Below are 14,199 nucleotides of genomic sequence, written 5' to 3' on the forward strand. Positions count from 1 at the left end.
ATATAATTTACGTGCTCGGGACTCACTAAGAGATCATTTTAAGAATACTGGTATCCTTACTGTACCATCACAGTATATATTTAATAATATTTTGCATGTACACAAAAGCTCTGACTTACACACAAGAGTAGGAGATAGACACGATTATGGCACAAGGAACAAGAATAGAATTGAAATGCCATTTTTCCGATTAGCTAAAGTTAAAAATTCATTTATGGGTCAAGGTATACGCTTATACAATAGAATTCCTCACAATATTAAAGAGTTTAGTAGTTCTAAATTTAAAACTTACATAAAAAATGTACTAGTTCAGAGAGCGTACTACAGTGTTCAGGAATATATGGACGATAAAGACCCATGGAGGGTTGTCGCGTAAAAACCACAGGACAGTTCTTTGGCATATTATGTAGTTAGGTAGATATAAGTTACATATTATGTAAATTTATTGACATTATTTAAAAGAGCAACTGGGATTAGAGCTCTTTGTGAAAATTAAGCTCTCCGTGCGATTAGAGCTTTTTGTGAAAATTAAGCTTTCCGTGCGATATGAGCTTTTTGTGAAAATTAAGCTCTCCATGCGATTAGAGCTTTTTGTGAAAATTAAGCTCTCCGTGCGATTAGAGCTTTTTGTGAAAATTAAGCTTTCCGTGCGATATGAGCTTTTTGTGAAAATTAAGCTCTCCGTGCGATTAGAGCTTTTGTGAAAATTAAACTCCATGCGATTAGAGCTTTTTGTGAAAATTAAGCTCTCCGTGCGATTAAGAGCTTTTTTGTGAAAATTTAGCTTTCCATGCGAATAGAGCTTTTTTGAAAATTAAGCTCTCCATGCGATTAGAGCTTTTTGTGAAAATTAAGCTCACCGTGCGATTAGAGCTTTTTGTGAAAATTAAGCTTTCCGTGCGATTAGTTTTTTGTGAAAATTAAGCTCTCCGTGCGATGAGAGCTTTTTGTGAAAATTAAACTCTCTGTGCGATGAGTTTTTTGTGAAAATTAAGCTCTCCGTGCGATTAGAGCTTTTTGTGAAAATTAAGCTCTCCATGCGATTAGAGCTTTTTGTGAAAATTAAGCTCTCCATGCGATTGGAGCTTTTTGTGAAAATTAAGCTCTCCGTGCGTATAGAGCTTTTTATGAAAATTAAGCTTTCTGTGCGATTAGAGCTTAATGAGAAAAATTAAGCTCTCCATGCGATTAGTTGTAAGTGAATATTAAGCTTTCCGTGCGATTAGAGCTTTTTATGGAAATTAAGCTCTCGGTGTGATTAGAGCTTTTTGTGAAAATTAAGCTGTCCATGGGATTAGAGCTCTTTGTGAAAATTAAGCTCTCCGTGCGATTAGAGCTTTTTGTGAAAATTAAGCTTTCCGTGCGATATGAGCTTTTTGTGAAAATTAAGCTCTCCATGCGATTAGAGCTTTTTGTGAAAATTAAGCTCTCCGTGCGATTAGAGCTTTTTGTGAAAATTAAGCTCTCCGTGTGATTAGAGCTTCTTGTGAAAATTAAGCTCTCTGTGTGATTAGAGCTTCTTGTGAAAATTAAGCTTTCCGTGTGATTAGAGCTTTTTGTGAAAATTAAGCTCTCCGTGCGATTAGAGCTTTTTTGTGAAAATTAAGCTTTCCGTGCGAATAGAGCTTTTTGTGAATATAAAGCTTTCAGTGCGATTAGAGCTTTTTATGAAAATTAAGCTCTCCATGCGATTAGAGCTTTTTTGTGAAAATTAAGCTCTCCGTGCGATTAGAGCTTTTTGTGAAAATTAAGCTTTCCGTGCGATTAGAGCTTTTTGCGAAAATTAAGCTCTCCCTGCGATTAGAGCTTTTTGTGAAAATTAAGCTTTCCGTGCGATTAAAGCTTTTTGTGAAAATTAAGCTCTCCGTGCGATGAGAGTTTTTTGTGAAAATTAAGCTCTCCGTGCGATTAGAGCTTTTTTGTGAAAATTTAGCTTTCCGTGCGATTAGAGCCTTTAATGAAAATTAAGCTCTCCATGCGATTTTATGCGGTTATCAATTCGGCCGGTATATTTTTTTTTTATGTATGTACACCGATTACTCCGAGGTTTCTGAACCGATTTTCGTGATTCTTTTTTTGTTCGATGCGGGATGGTGTCGAATTGGTCGCATTATTTTTTTTTCGGATAGGCCCAGTAGTTTTTATTTTATGAGCATTTTTGTCTGTACTCGATGACTAAATTGATTTGTAGCAAGTAACTTTGATTCACTTCCCGGTAACCGATTGAGCTGAAATTTTGTATACGTATGTAAATTTGATAGCGATGAAACATTATCATGACATGAAGCTGATTTGATGATGGAATCGAAGGTGGCCATAGGAACTCAGTAATACATATATTGACTCAACTTTATCGAGTTTGGGCTCGTTTGATTCGTGTTGAAAAATACACTAAAAAGTATTAAATAAAAATAACTGCGTTAAAAACAACCGACTTCAAAAACGGAAAAGTAAGAAATAAAAAAGATTTGATATTATTAACTACTACATAATATTATTGTACATATTTCGCAATAAAAAGTGGCCTATGTCCTTTCTCGGGTATCAAAATATCTCTATACCAAATTTCATGCAAATTGGTTCAGTAGTTAAGGCGTGATTGAGTAACAGACAGACATACAGAGTTACTTTCCCATTTATAATATTAGTATGAATTAAATACGGACAGTTATTTTTATAAAAATATTTTTGATTTGGATTATATAAATTGTGAAAATGCAAAAATGATTCTATTGGTGTTCTCTGTAGGGTCCAGTTCTTTTAAATTATAGGTGGTTTAAATACCTAGGTACCTATAGGGGAATAAAAAAAGAAAGAGTGGAAAATACTAACTCTTTATTCAACAATAATAATTACAATATTACTTACATACTTAATACTTCACAATCATTTCTAGTAAAAATTGTTAACAGAACAAGGCAATATAGCATTTGTATGCCATAAAACCAAAAATATCAAATTCAAGGCAATTCAATTATTTTAGTTTTCTCAAACTTCTTTTCTTAGAATAGTTCTATGGGACAATATTATATTATCTGACACAGAATAATTATTATTTAAAATAGGAAAAACATTACAAAGTTAATAATATACTAGACATACATATTTTAAAGTTTATGAATTGCATCAATCACAAAACTTCTATTGGAAGACAAAGACTGAATACATTAAAATAACATATTATCAAATTTCAATAGTAAAAAAATAATAAAGTATAAGTAAAGTTAATAAAAATAGCACATTCTCTCTATCATTTAATTCTTAACACCTAAAATACTACATTTTCCACCAGTCTAATAAGTAATTAAATTTTGTTACTTATTATAATATATTTATAATAAAAAAATACCTATTTACAGTAAAATACATATTAATATTTTAATATCCAAATAACATTTTGACACTTTTAAATATCCAGTCAATATTTAGTATATTTACATTACGGTTAAATAATGAGAAAAACTACAAAAAATACTACCAACACAAACAAATGAAAAAAATCGTTAAATCTAACATAAGGTATGTAATATTAATAATATATTTTTTAACAAGTTCAAATTAATATTTCACCAAGATTAAACTTCAATAAATTATAATACCTATAAAAAGAATCTGACATTACAAAAGGATTATTGAACGATTTGACCACAATTTTGACATTACGGTAGATTATCTGTAAGTACTCAACAAATAGGCGGCAAAGTAAAAATTCAGCCATATTATTATATGAAAAGGAAAAAAAGTTTTTGAAAATATGTTCTATTCTTTTTATTTATAAAAGTTGCAGTGAAAAATATGTGTTCTATTTTTTTTAACTTGTTTGTCAGTGACCAGTTGCAGTGGTGCTACAATCTATATGAAAATGTGTTTTCCTTTCGGTTTTTATAGTTGTTTGTTACAATCTATGTTATGAAAGTTTCTTTTTATTTGTGAGTGGCCAGTTGCAGTGTGTGTAATTCAAGAAGCTTATATCTAATACACTGGAGATTTCAGTATGAACATTAACTTGTAACAAGAAAATATGACCTTGAATGACGCCTGTATGTTTTTTTATCCTTTTCACACCTAACTAACTACCTAGGTGTGAAAGGGATAAAAAAACATACAGGCGTCATTCAAGGTCATATTTTCTTGTTACAAGTTAATGTTCATAGTGCAATCTCCAGTGTATTAGATATAAGCTTCTTGGTGTAATTATATCTTATTCTTGGCGGTGTTCTTCCTAGCTTCAATGCGTCGCTGCAGCGTGGCGAGCAGTGCGGCGAGCACGTTGTGTCCGGGCAGGCGCTTGCCGAACAGCAGCCGCTTCACCGAGTCGTCGTACGTGAGCAGTGCTACCATGTTCTGGAGTAGGAAGCCTTGGCAGTACTCGAGCAGTTGGCTCGCGCCGTACACCTGAGGTTAGTGAAGATGTGTTTATTATTTAGAAATGTGGCATGAAGTGCAATGATAATGAGCGAACGGATTATGAATAAAATCTATTTTGTTAAATTTGTAACCTACTAGTTTAAATTCCTAGTTTCCTACTAGATAAAATGCTAATAGTTTAAGCTTACAGTAAAACTGAATCATAAGAAAGAATGGGATAGAATATTCAAAAAGTAGATTGAAAAATTTATAGAATAGCATTTTTTTTTATTACTTAGAAAAATAAAAACTTCTACATTAAATAGATGTCCCTGCCCGTCTGTAGATAAAAAATCTTAATATATATAAATCTCGTGTCACGAGACGAAGAAAAAAAAAATGTCTCGGTCTGGCAGGACACAGAAGGCTGATCACCTACTTGTCCCTAAAGAAAATCGATCAGTGAAACAGATGTATGAATAATGCGTCTGCCCCTTACCCCACTAAGGGGACACGGGACTTCACTATAAATATAAAATTTTAATGAATAAAAATATTCAATCACGAGGCGGGATTAGAAACCCCGTCTTTTCGCCATACCAGGGCAACACCTAGCCTTTCTACCACCCAATAATGAAATTTCCTCTACATTATGGCAGTTATACAATCAACAAAAGTAAAGTTTGTTGCTATATATTTTGATATATTGAAGTATACTGTATACGTTACCTTAGCATGTATATACACAGAGACGAGGTTGTGCAGATCCACGGCTTTAGCAGCCCGCGCCTCGCAGTACCGCTGCAGCGGCAGCAGCTGGAAGAAGGAAGCGGCCGCGAGCACTTCTAGCACGTCCGCTTCTGCGACTGTTAGCCCGCTGCACCCGCCCGCGTATAGGTACTGCATCACTTGCTGTGGGGTGGGGAGAGAAGTTAGTGTATAGGTTCTGCATCACTTGCTACGGGGTAGAGATGATAGAGATAGAGTGTAGATACTGCATTACTTGCTGTGGGGTGGGGAGAGAAGTTAGTGTATAGGTTCTGCATCACTTGCTACGGGGTAGAGATGATAGAGATAGAGTGTAGATACTGCATTACTTGCTGTGGGGTGGGGAGAGAAGTTAGTGTATAGGTTCTGCATCACTTGCTACGGGGTAGAGATGATAGAGATAGAGTGTAGATACTGCATTACTTGCTGTGGGGTGGGGAGAGAAGTTAGTGTATAGGTTCTGCATCACTTGCTACGGGGTAGAGATGATAGAGATAGAGTGTAGATACTGCATTACTTGCTGTGGGGTGGGGAGAGAAGTTAGTGTATAGGTTCTGCATCACTTGCTACGGGGTAGAGATGATAGAGATAGAGTGTAGATACTGCATTACTTGCTAAGGGGGTAGATAGAGATTAGAGTATAGTGTACACTGTACAGCATCAGAGTGTATACTGCATAGGTACTGCATCACTTGCTGAATGGTGGGGTTAGAGATAACTTTTTGTAAATAATATATCTTAAATATTAAATTTTGTTCTATTTTTACAGTTCCGTACCGAAAGGGTTAAACTGGACCCTAATAAAATAAACAAAAATAGAACAAGTAAGATATTAGTAACATGATTTTATGCAAGTTTTTTCTCATTATTGGTAATAGCGACCTCATTTTCCAATGATGATAAAAATGTATAGGTCCATATTAATATACAAATTCGTAAATTAAATACAATAGGTAATGATATTTTATTCATATGAAGGTTAAACAAGATGTATTTAAAAATATTCGGGGTGGGGTAGAAATAGGTAATCGAAATACAGGTACTTTATTATTTACTCTGGCTACTGCAGGTAATAAATTGCAATTTTACTTTTTATGTAGCCTAACACCTATTATTTTTATTTTCACAATATGTTACATGCGTTATTCTTATGTGGGTATATTGCTTGCAAAAAAAAGTCATTTTTGTATAAATCATTCATGAGTATGCTTGTACAAGGCTTGTACATTAGTATGCGTGTACCTCAAATATATGATATCGTATATCATTAATCTGCACGAGCGGCGGCGCGGTGCCGGCGGGCGGCGACCCGTCCGCGCGGGGCGGCGCCAGCATCGCGCGGAGACGGGGGGACTCCGATACTAGCACGATTTTGTGTCCGTAGAAGAGACGACCTTCCACGCTACGGGATAGAGGTAAGTTTAGTTAAGCACGTAATTATATTTTATTACAATAACATAGTTGTGTATAGTTAAGTATATAAAAAAAAGCAAAAAAAAGTAACATTTTTTTTAAATTAAACAATCCAAAGTATCGAAGCAGACGCAAAATATTAAACTTACAGTTCTCAATTTGAGATAGACTATTTTACTCAATCGTAAAAATATAAAAAAAAAACACTAAAAAATATTGTCAAATGACATCAATGAAAGTAAAATATAATAGTTATGTGACCTAGGACCTAAAATGAATTGTTACATAAAAAGATGTGCACCATCCTTTTATATTTTTCTGTTTGACCATGCCGCAGCCGGAGCATCGCCCGGCACGGTGTAACGTGAATTATTCTTAACACGTTACACAATATCCACTATTCTGTAAGGCGCACTCACCGGAAGGTGACGTCAGCCAGCTCGGGGTTGTTCACGTATGACACGTCGACGCGCGCGGGCGCGGGCGCGGCGGGCGGCGGCTCGCGCACCGCCGGCACCGCCTCCCAGCCGTAGCACGCGCACAGGATGTCCGCCAGCAGCAGCACCGTGCCCTCCTTCTGGAATACGCGCTAATGTGAGCAGCTGACACGTATACCAGGCAAATACACTTCGCTGACACACGCTTCGAAGATATACACTACGCTGATACACCACTGTGTCAAACATAGATGCTTACATACATAACGCTGACACATCACGCTGACCAAAATCACACTGACACATCACGATGCACACTGACATATACATCACGCTGACATATACATCATGCTGCATCATACAACATTAATATAAATCTAGCTAACACATTCAATACTGACGCACATCTAGCTGGGATACACTTCGCTGACACACGCTCCGTCAACAATTATTATAACTAACAAAGTATAATATAACACACACTACGCCGACAGTAACATTACGCTGACATATACATCATGATGACATAAAACAACGCTGACACACAATTCCTGCTAACAAACACACCATATTTTACGCTACACCAAAGTTTAAGAACCATACGTTGAAAAGGTATGTTAAAATTGTTGCAACATGGCTTTGACACACATCTATCTGACACTTTGGACTATCCATTAATTTACAGTTTACTCTTTATCATCATGCAAAATTCCACTACATTATTTCTTTCGCAGTAAACTTGATATCCGATAGCCGTAGTTCTAGATCCTATTCCTTTCAACAAAGCAAAAATAACACCGAGTTAATTATTTTCAATCTATTCAATAATAAAAAATCTAATCAGTTTTTCCTTGCAAGTTAATAACTATGTCTAGTGTCCAACTCACCTTGCTATACCGCAAAATATTGAAGAGCAGAGGTAGGCACTCGTAGATAAACTGCTTGCTGTAGTGGCTATCGTCGGACGGGCACACCTGGAACATCCTCTATTCAGTACAAACTCTCGCTTTGTGTTCATTTGGACACATGTTTTGCGTTTCATAGATTTATATGCAAATTTTATTGGAAAATAGACTAGTGGATTTGTACACTTCTTTTATAGATTGAAATTAAAAACAATAGTGGATTTCGGTTATAACGACGGCGGAGGGACCACTTTAATGTTGTCGCTATATCTGGAGGTCTCTATATCCGAAATAATAAAAAATCACGTACATTATGTATATATACATACGTAGTTATTTATTTATCACTTATTTATATTATACAAGGCTTTTATTAAAAAAACGAGTTATAGTGCACTGCTTAAGTTTAGACTTTTGTGCACGCTGTAAGGTATATTCCATTTTCATAATTCCCTCTACATCTAAATTATTACTGGCTTCTCCAAATAAACATATTATTCTTCAATTACCCTTAATCTGAAATAAGCCAATTTTTTGAGTATTTATTCTTTTTCAATTTAACACATCTCCATAATAAGACAAAAGATAATATTTACATTTATTTCCAACATACTAAACTATTTAACTATTAAATAAAAATTTCAAGTCTCACCTGCAAGAAATCCTGTAACAACTGATCAATTACGTGATCCAATGAGGCATCAGCCGCCGCTGCGAGTGACAACGTCCACGCGTGTAACGACCATGGCACGCCTAGTGCGCGCAGTTCCAATGTTATATCTGTAAGAAAGTGGGTTAAATTAGTGATAATAGTAATGTAACAAGGTATTTAATAACCTAAATTACCATTAACGTTTAACCTGAATTTAAATTATTGATATGTATGGAATGCGAACATGAAAAAATTTATGCCATAGTGTCTTATTTATCCGGCTCGAAGGACCTAAATCGGAAATAGCAACTTGTATCGTTCATTTGAAATTGAAATTTCATCTCAACCTGCGAATGATAGAAAGTGGTATTCGTCAATCTGAAAAGGGAAGACTTGTTAACTTAATTAACACTAAATAACTAAACAGTAGTGCTCACCCAAATGTCCAGTCTCAGCGGCACAATACAACGCATCCTGTAACGCACGATGCTGCAGCTTAGTAAACGGTGGTGGGCGACCTGCAGCTGGTGGTGCTCCTTCTGCTAGAGCTTCCTCTAGAGACAGTACAGCACGACCCCCCCCACCACGTGCTGCAGCTCGTAAGCACGCGCGTCTGCCATGCGCACAGCATACTGCCACCGCGCTGTAGAGTGTAATCATTGAGTTATTGACGCTTTACATTCAAATGTTTATTTATTTAACTAGGCTTTTGGATCGTCTATGCAGAAAAATATCATGTACCAAATATTGCACAGATGTAGAGGATAAGTAAAAACAGAATGAAAACTGATTAACAAAAGTTACATACATTGACGATTTTGTAAATTGACACGAACGGCAAACGCCAAACGGAAACAGACGATCCACCCGTTTATGTTTCTTTGTTTAGATTATCATTAGGATTGGAATGTATTAAATAAAATTGGAGCTAAAAAAAGAGCCCTGAAGGGCAGCAGCAGTTATGTTGAGCGTTATAAAACTAAATAATTTACAACAACATAAAAACTTCGCTTAATTGAATAAGACTATCGATTCGTGTAAAAATTGTGTGAAACTTAAGCTTTACTAAAATTAATGTTCTATAGATATTTTGCATCTTAAAGGCAACAATATCTTGTCTTTTACTTGCAAAATATCTTTAAAGTTTTGTGCTTACCTGTAACAGCCATATTGTGCCGCTGCGGAATAACACAACGCGTCATTGAGTTGCGTAGACAGAAACGGATCGGCTCCATGTGAGAGCAGTAGCTGCACTAGTTCTAAGTTGCCAACACCACACGCCATCTGGAATACAGGTGTTTTAAATTGTAGTTAAGTTATTGATCCATGCAGGTTTAAGTAGACACATGACGATTGTTCCAAAATACCCTAATTCGCATTGTGGTTTGTGTGTGCGATTTTTTGGCTTCCGTTAACAATTAATTACACTAGTATGGGATGAAATTTATGGAATTTTTAAACGTTTTTATTAGCTTGTTGTCATGTTTATATTTAACCAACTATATTAGACTCAATTTTGACCCACTTTAAACAGATTTAAATAAAAACTTGTTACGTGTTAGTTCAAACCGAATCTTTTAGTATTTTTTGTTAAAGAATCTATACATATAATTATTAAGCTATTGCATAGCTTCTATCGCGGGCCTTGAGTGCGGGGACCGAATCGAGAAATTCCGTAGCGAAAAATCCTCACACTCCCCACTCCGCTATGCAATAGTTTTAGCAGTCCCCGCGTGCCACACGTCTTTTTTTTAATAATTTTTTATACCTGCAACGGCGTAATCGTGCACACATCATCTCCCCTCGCAGGTGCACCATCAACCCTCGCCCCAGCAGCCAGCAAACGTCTCGCGGCCTCCACAGCACCGCCGCCTGCGCTCGAGCCGCTACACGCGTATACTAGTGCTGTCCAACCTGTGGGATTGTTTTAATTATAGGTAACAGATTTTTGACAAGAATTTCTAGATAGGAAAAGAACTTTAAATTAAATCATATATCAAAAATATCCAAGTGGTATACTTATTTGTTTTATTATTTATTGAGAAGAGATTTAGGTGAGAATACAAGAATATCAAAATAAAGAAAAGATTTCAAATTAGCTTATGTATAAAAAAAAGGATATCTACTCAGTGATATATAATAGTGAACACAAACAAACAGCCAGAATTACTCTCACTAATTCTGGCTGTTTGTGTTTTTTTAATGGAGAATTATTGTGAGCAATATAATAGTTTATACTATCTAACATATTATAGTTGTTTCTGTCATACATTATAATGTCCAATATGTCCATAACATTTGAAGCAAACTTAAATAGACGATTAAATGCTTAATGGTCCTTCGAGCCAGATCTATTAATTATTGTTTTTTTTTATATTCTTTCAATAACCTTATTTAACGGATGTCATATAACTACTAATTCACTTTAATTGTTGTTAAATATCATGCCAATGAGGGTGAGGGTGATGAGTGAGGGTGCTACTGTGCCGTCGTAAACATTATCTCTGCCTAAAAACTAATTTAAATATACTAAAACAGAGTATTATGGTAAATAACCGATAGTGTTTGTGAATTTATTGAGTGACTACTGTGATATATTGAAGACTTAAAGAAATGGACACGGAAAAATACATTTCACTGTAAAATATAATAGCGAAGACCTACCATTAGTGTTACTGTTTTTGTGGACTTATTCAACAATCTTAATGGTTTGAACTAAAACCGAATGCCGTTTTATTGTGCACGGAAGTGATTCTAAATAATTTAAACGAAGAACAATTACATATAAGAGTAAAATATATCAACATAACCTTAAAGTTTTAACATTTATTGTGATTCGACGTATCTATGATTCAATATCCTAGCGACACACAGCGCCATCTAGTAGAAAGAAGCTGAGGAACTTATCTGTTTGCAATCGATACGTATACGTATTTTTATTTTATCAACATGGAAGAGGTTTTAAATGCACTTAAATTTATACAAAAGGAATTGGATAACCAGAAAATTATTATCCAGGAAAGTGGAAAAAATATTACCGAACAAGTTACACAGAATATTAATACTATGTTAGAAGAAAAATTTTGTCTTTGGGAAGAAAAGCATAATAAACTTAAAGAAGTCGTGGAAAATCAGGAAAAAAGAATCTATTTCTTAGAAAAACAATCAAGACAGAGAAATTTAATTTTTTTCGGTATTGAGGAAACAGAAAACTCGTACGAAAGCCTGGAAAAGAACATTATCAAGTGGATAGATCAGTTCTTCTCTATAAAACTAAATTATTTTGATATTCAAGAAGCGAGGAGAGTAGGAAAGAAAGGCGACAGACCACGCCCAATTGTAATTACTTTTTCTACTTTAGGAATAAAAATAAAAATTCTTAAGAAAAAACTGATGTTAAAAGATACTCCCTACTACGTTCAAGCGGACTATCCGAAATATATACTAGAAAAGAGAAAAGGATTAAAAGAACAATTGAAAATAGAGAAAGAAAAGGGTAACACAGCTACAATCAAATACGACAAATTAATTATTACCGAAAGCATGCACAAAAGAAAACATTCTTTATCACCTGAAAATAGCACAATCCCAAAAATTGAGAAAACTACTCAAGCCAATAAAAAGAATAAACAACAACAGCTCAAATCGACGGCCAAAAGATCAAATAGCATATCAGAAGGAGTGATAAAACCCGGCATGTTAAACTTTTTAGTAAATACAAATACAGTTAAAACAAATAACACTCAGAACGTAAATAACAAGAATATATAACAACTAAGCCCCTCCTCCAACATAGATCACAGCACAACAAGAACCAGATACCAAGAACATCTTCCAACCCGGCTGGTCACCGTGGAAGATAATGACCACAACCCTCCAAATGAATACACACAACAGCTATCATAACGCAATCTCATTTGAGAATTTTTTTTTTGGGGGAGGCCTTTACCCAATACGGGGTTTCTACAGCCAATCCTTAAAAAAAACATTTAAAGAAATAAGAAAATAAATGATAATTCATAAACTTAAAATAAAGTAAAAATTTAATAAAGCTAAAAATACTGTTAACTAACGAACAAAGTATTATATGTACTACAACCAACTTACTTTTAATGTAAATTGATCAACTAAGTGTAACTATAACGTAGATATAAAAATATGTAGTCTTAAATGATTGTAACTGGTTTGTAGAAAATAAATGGGCTTTTTTATTTTTTATTTATCATGCCAATAGGTATGACCTATTTTAATTGGATTTTTTCCAGATTATTTTAATAACATTTTTTAACGGATGACATATAACTAATTCACTTCGATCATTATTATCACTAAATTTCATGTTAATAGGTAACTCACCAGCAGTAGGTGGTGTATACGTGCTAGCAGGCGAGCTGTGCTGTGCGTTGGCGCGCGGAGACAGCAACGCGTTGTGCTGCGCCGCTGCTCCACCGGTCTCTATGTTCGGGTCTGCTCCCGCTTCTAGAAGCATCTGGAATGTATAGGTTTAGTTTTTAGAGCCTTCGTTTGTTGTAAACCGTGTTGATTTCAACTGACTTAAAAAAATAAGCGCTTCTTCATTCCACAGTTTTTTTTTTGTGTTTCTTAATTCTGAACTTTTGACTGGATGAACCGATTTTGATTATTCTTTTTTTATTTGAAACCTGATGTCTCCCAAGAGGTCCGTTGTTTTCGTCCTGACAATTTATAAACGGCTTCGTTTGCTAAAACAATTAGATATTCCTTTCGTTCCATTTTTTCCAAAACATAGTTTTACGCTTATATTTATTTCACTACTAGATTTCCGCCCGCGGCTTCGCCCGCATTTTCAAAGGAAAACCCACATAGTTCCCGTTCCCGTGGGATTTCCGGGATAAAAACTATCCTATGTGTTAATCCAAGTTACCCTCTATATATGTGCTAAATTTCATTGTAATCGGTTCTGTAGTTTTTACGTGAAAGAGTACAAACATCCATACATCCATACATCCATACTTACAAACTTTCGCCTTTATAATATGTAGTATTAAGATTAAGATTTAGCACTCACCGCGACCACCTGGTCATCGCCGTTCAGCGCGGCCTTCATCAGCACAGTCATCCCCATAGCATCAGTCGCGTCTATCCCGGCGGGCGGCAGTAAGGCCCGCACCCCCCCCAGCAGGTCGGGCCGGCCGCTGAGCAGCGCGCGCTGGGCCAGCCCGAGCGCCGCGCGGGACAGCTCGTCGCTCGTGCGGGCGCAGCGCGACCATGCTGGCTCGATCGCTTCTTCTAGCCTGGTACACAAACATTTTGAAACAATTAGCCAAAAAATCTACCTACAACATTATTTATGAAAAAAAAAAAAATATAAAAAACGGAACAGCGTCTGTCGAGTCAGCTAGTAACAAATGTAGTGACAATTTGATTACTTTTCACCCGCGAAGTTTCTTACATTTCTGTTACCACATTCTTAATTAAAACAACTCACGTAATAGGCCGTGGTGGACACTCTGCATGTGGCAGTAGCAGCTTGCAGCACATTATTTGCATAAGTAACAGCCGGCGGGGGTCGCAGTGCAGCATGTGCACGTGCAACACGCAACCACACAACACCAAAGCTTTCCCACTATAACTCCCTCAGATCTACTCACGTAATTGGCCGTGGTGGGCAGTCTGCATGTGGCAGTAGCAATCTTGC

At 35.8% G+C, this 14,199-nt stretch overlaps 2 protein-coding genes across 2 annotated transcripts in view; one reads left to right on the top strand and one right to left on the bottom strand.

The window, feature by feature from the left end:
* Positions 1-2,818: 2,818 nt before the first annotated feature.
* Positions 2,819-14,199, bottom strand: part of LOC149482001 (ankyrin repeat and BTB/POZ domain-containing protein 2) — a 34,825-nt gene continuing 23,444 nt past the window's right edge. The window contains exons 14-25 of the mRNA XM_089704091.1: positions 13,990-14,133; positions 13,570-13,795; positions 12,879-13,011; positions 10,291-10,436; positions 9,679-9,806; positions 8,960-9,165; positions 8,523-8,650; positions 7,853-7,939; positions 6,948-7,102; positions 6,358-6,517; positions 5,077-5,259; positions 2,819-4,395 (exon numbers count right to left, since the gene is read on the bottom strand). Coding sequence (XP_089560217.1) covers positions 4,195-4,395; positions 5,077-5,259; positions 6,358-6,517; positions 6,948-7,102; positions 7,853-7,939; positions 8,523-8,650; positions 8,960-9,165; positions 9,679-9,806; positions 10,291-10,436; positions 12,879-13,011; positions 13,570-13,795; positions 13,990-14,133 — 1,897 coding nt within the window. The 3' untranslated portion in view covers positions 2,819-4,194. The remainder of the gene's footprint in view (positions 4,396-5,076; positions 5,260-6,357; positions 6,518-6,947; positions 7,103-7,852; positions 7,940-8,522; positions 8,651-8,959; positions 9,166-9,678; positions 9,807-10,290; positions 10,437-12,878; positions 13,012-13,569; positions 13,796-13,989; positions 14,134-14,199) is intronic.
* On the top strand, positions 10,998-12,580 carry LOC149482002 (uncharacterized). The gene has a single exon (XM_089704303.1). It carries the CDS (start codon positions 11,472-11,474, stop codon positions 12,291-12,293), a length of 822 nt encoding a protein of 273 aa, XP_089560429.1. The 5' UTR covers positions 10,998-11,471; the 3' UTR covers positions 12,294-12,580.

Source organism: Colias philodice, chromosome 15, assembly GCF_061535455.1.
Source record: "Colias philodice isolate Cphi_HAF_F1 chromosome 15, ilColPhil1 Martin Lab GWU primary, whole genome shotgun sequence".
Lineage (NCBI taxonomy): Eukaryota > Metazoa > Arthropoda > Insecta > Lepidoptera > Pieridae > Colias > Colias philodice.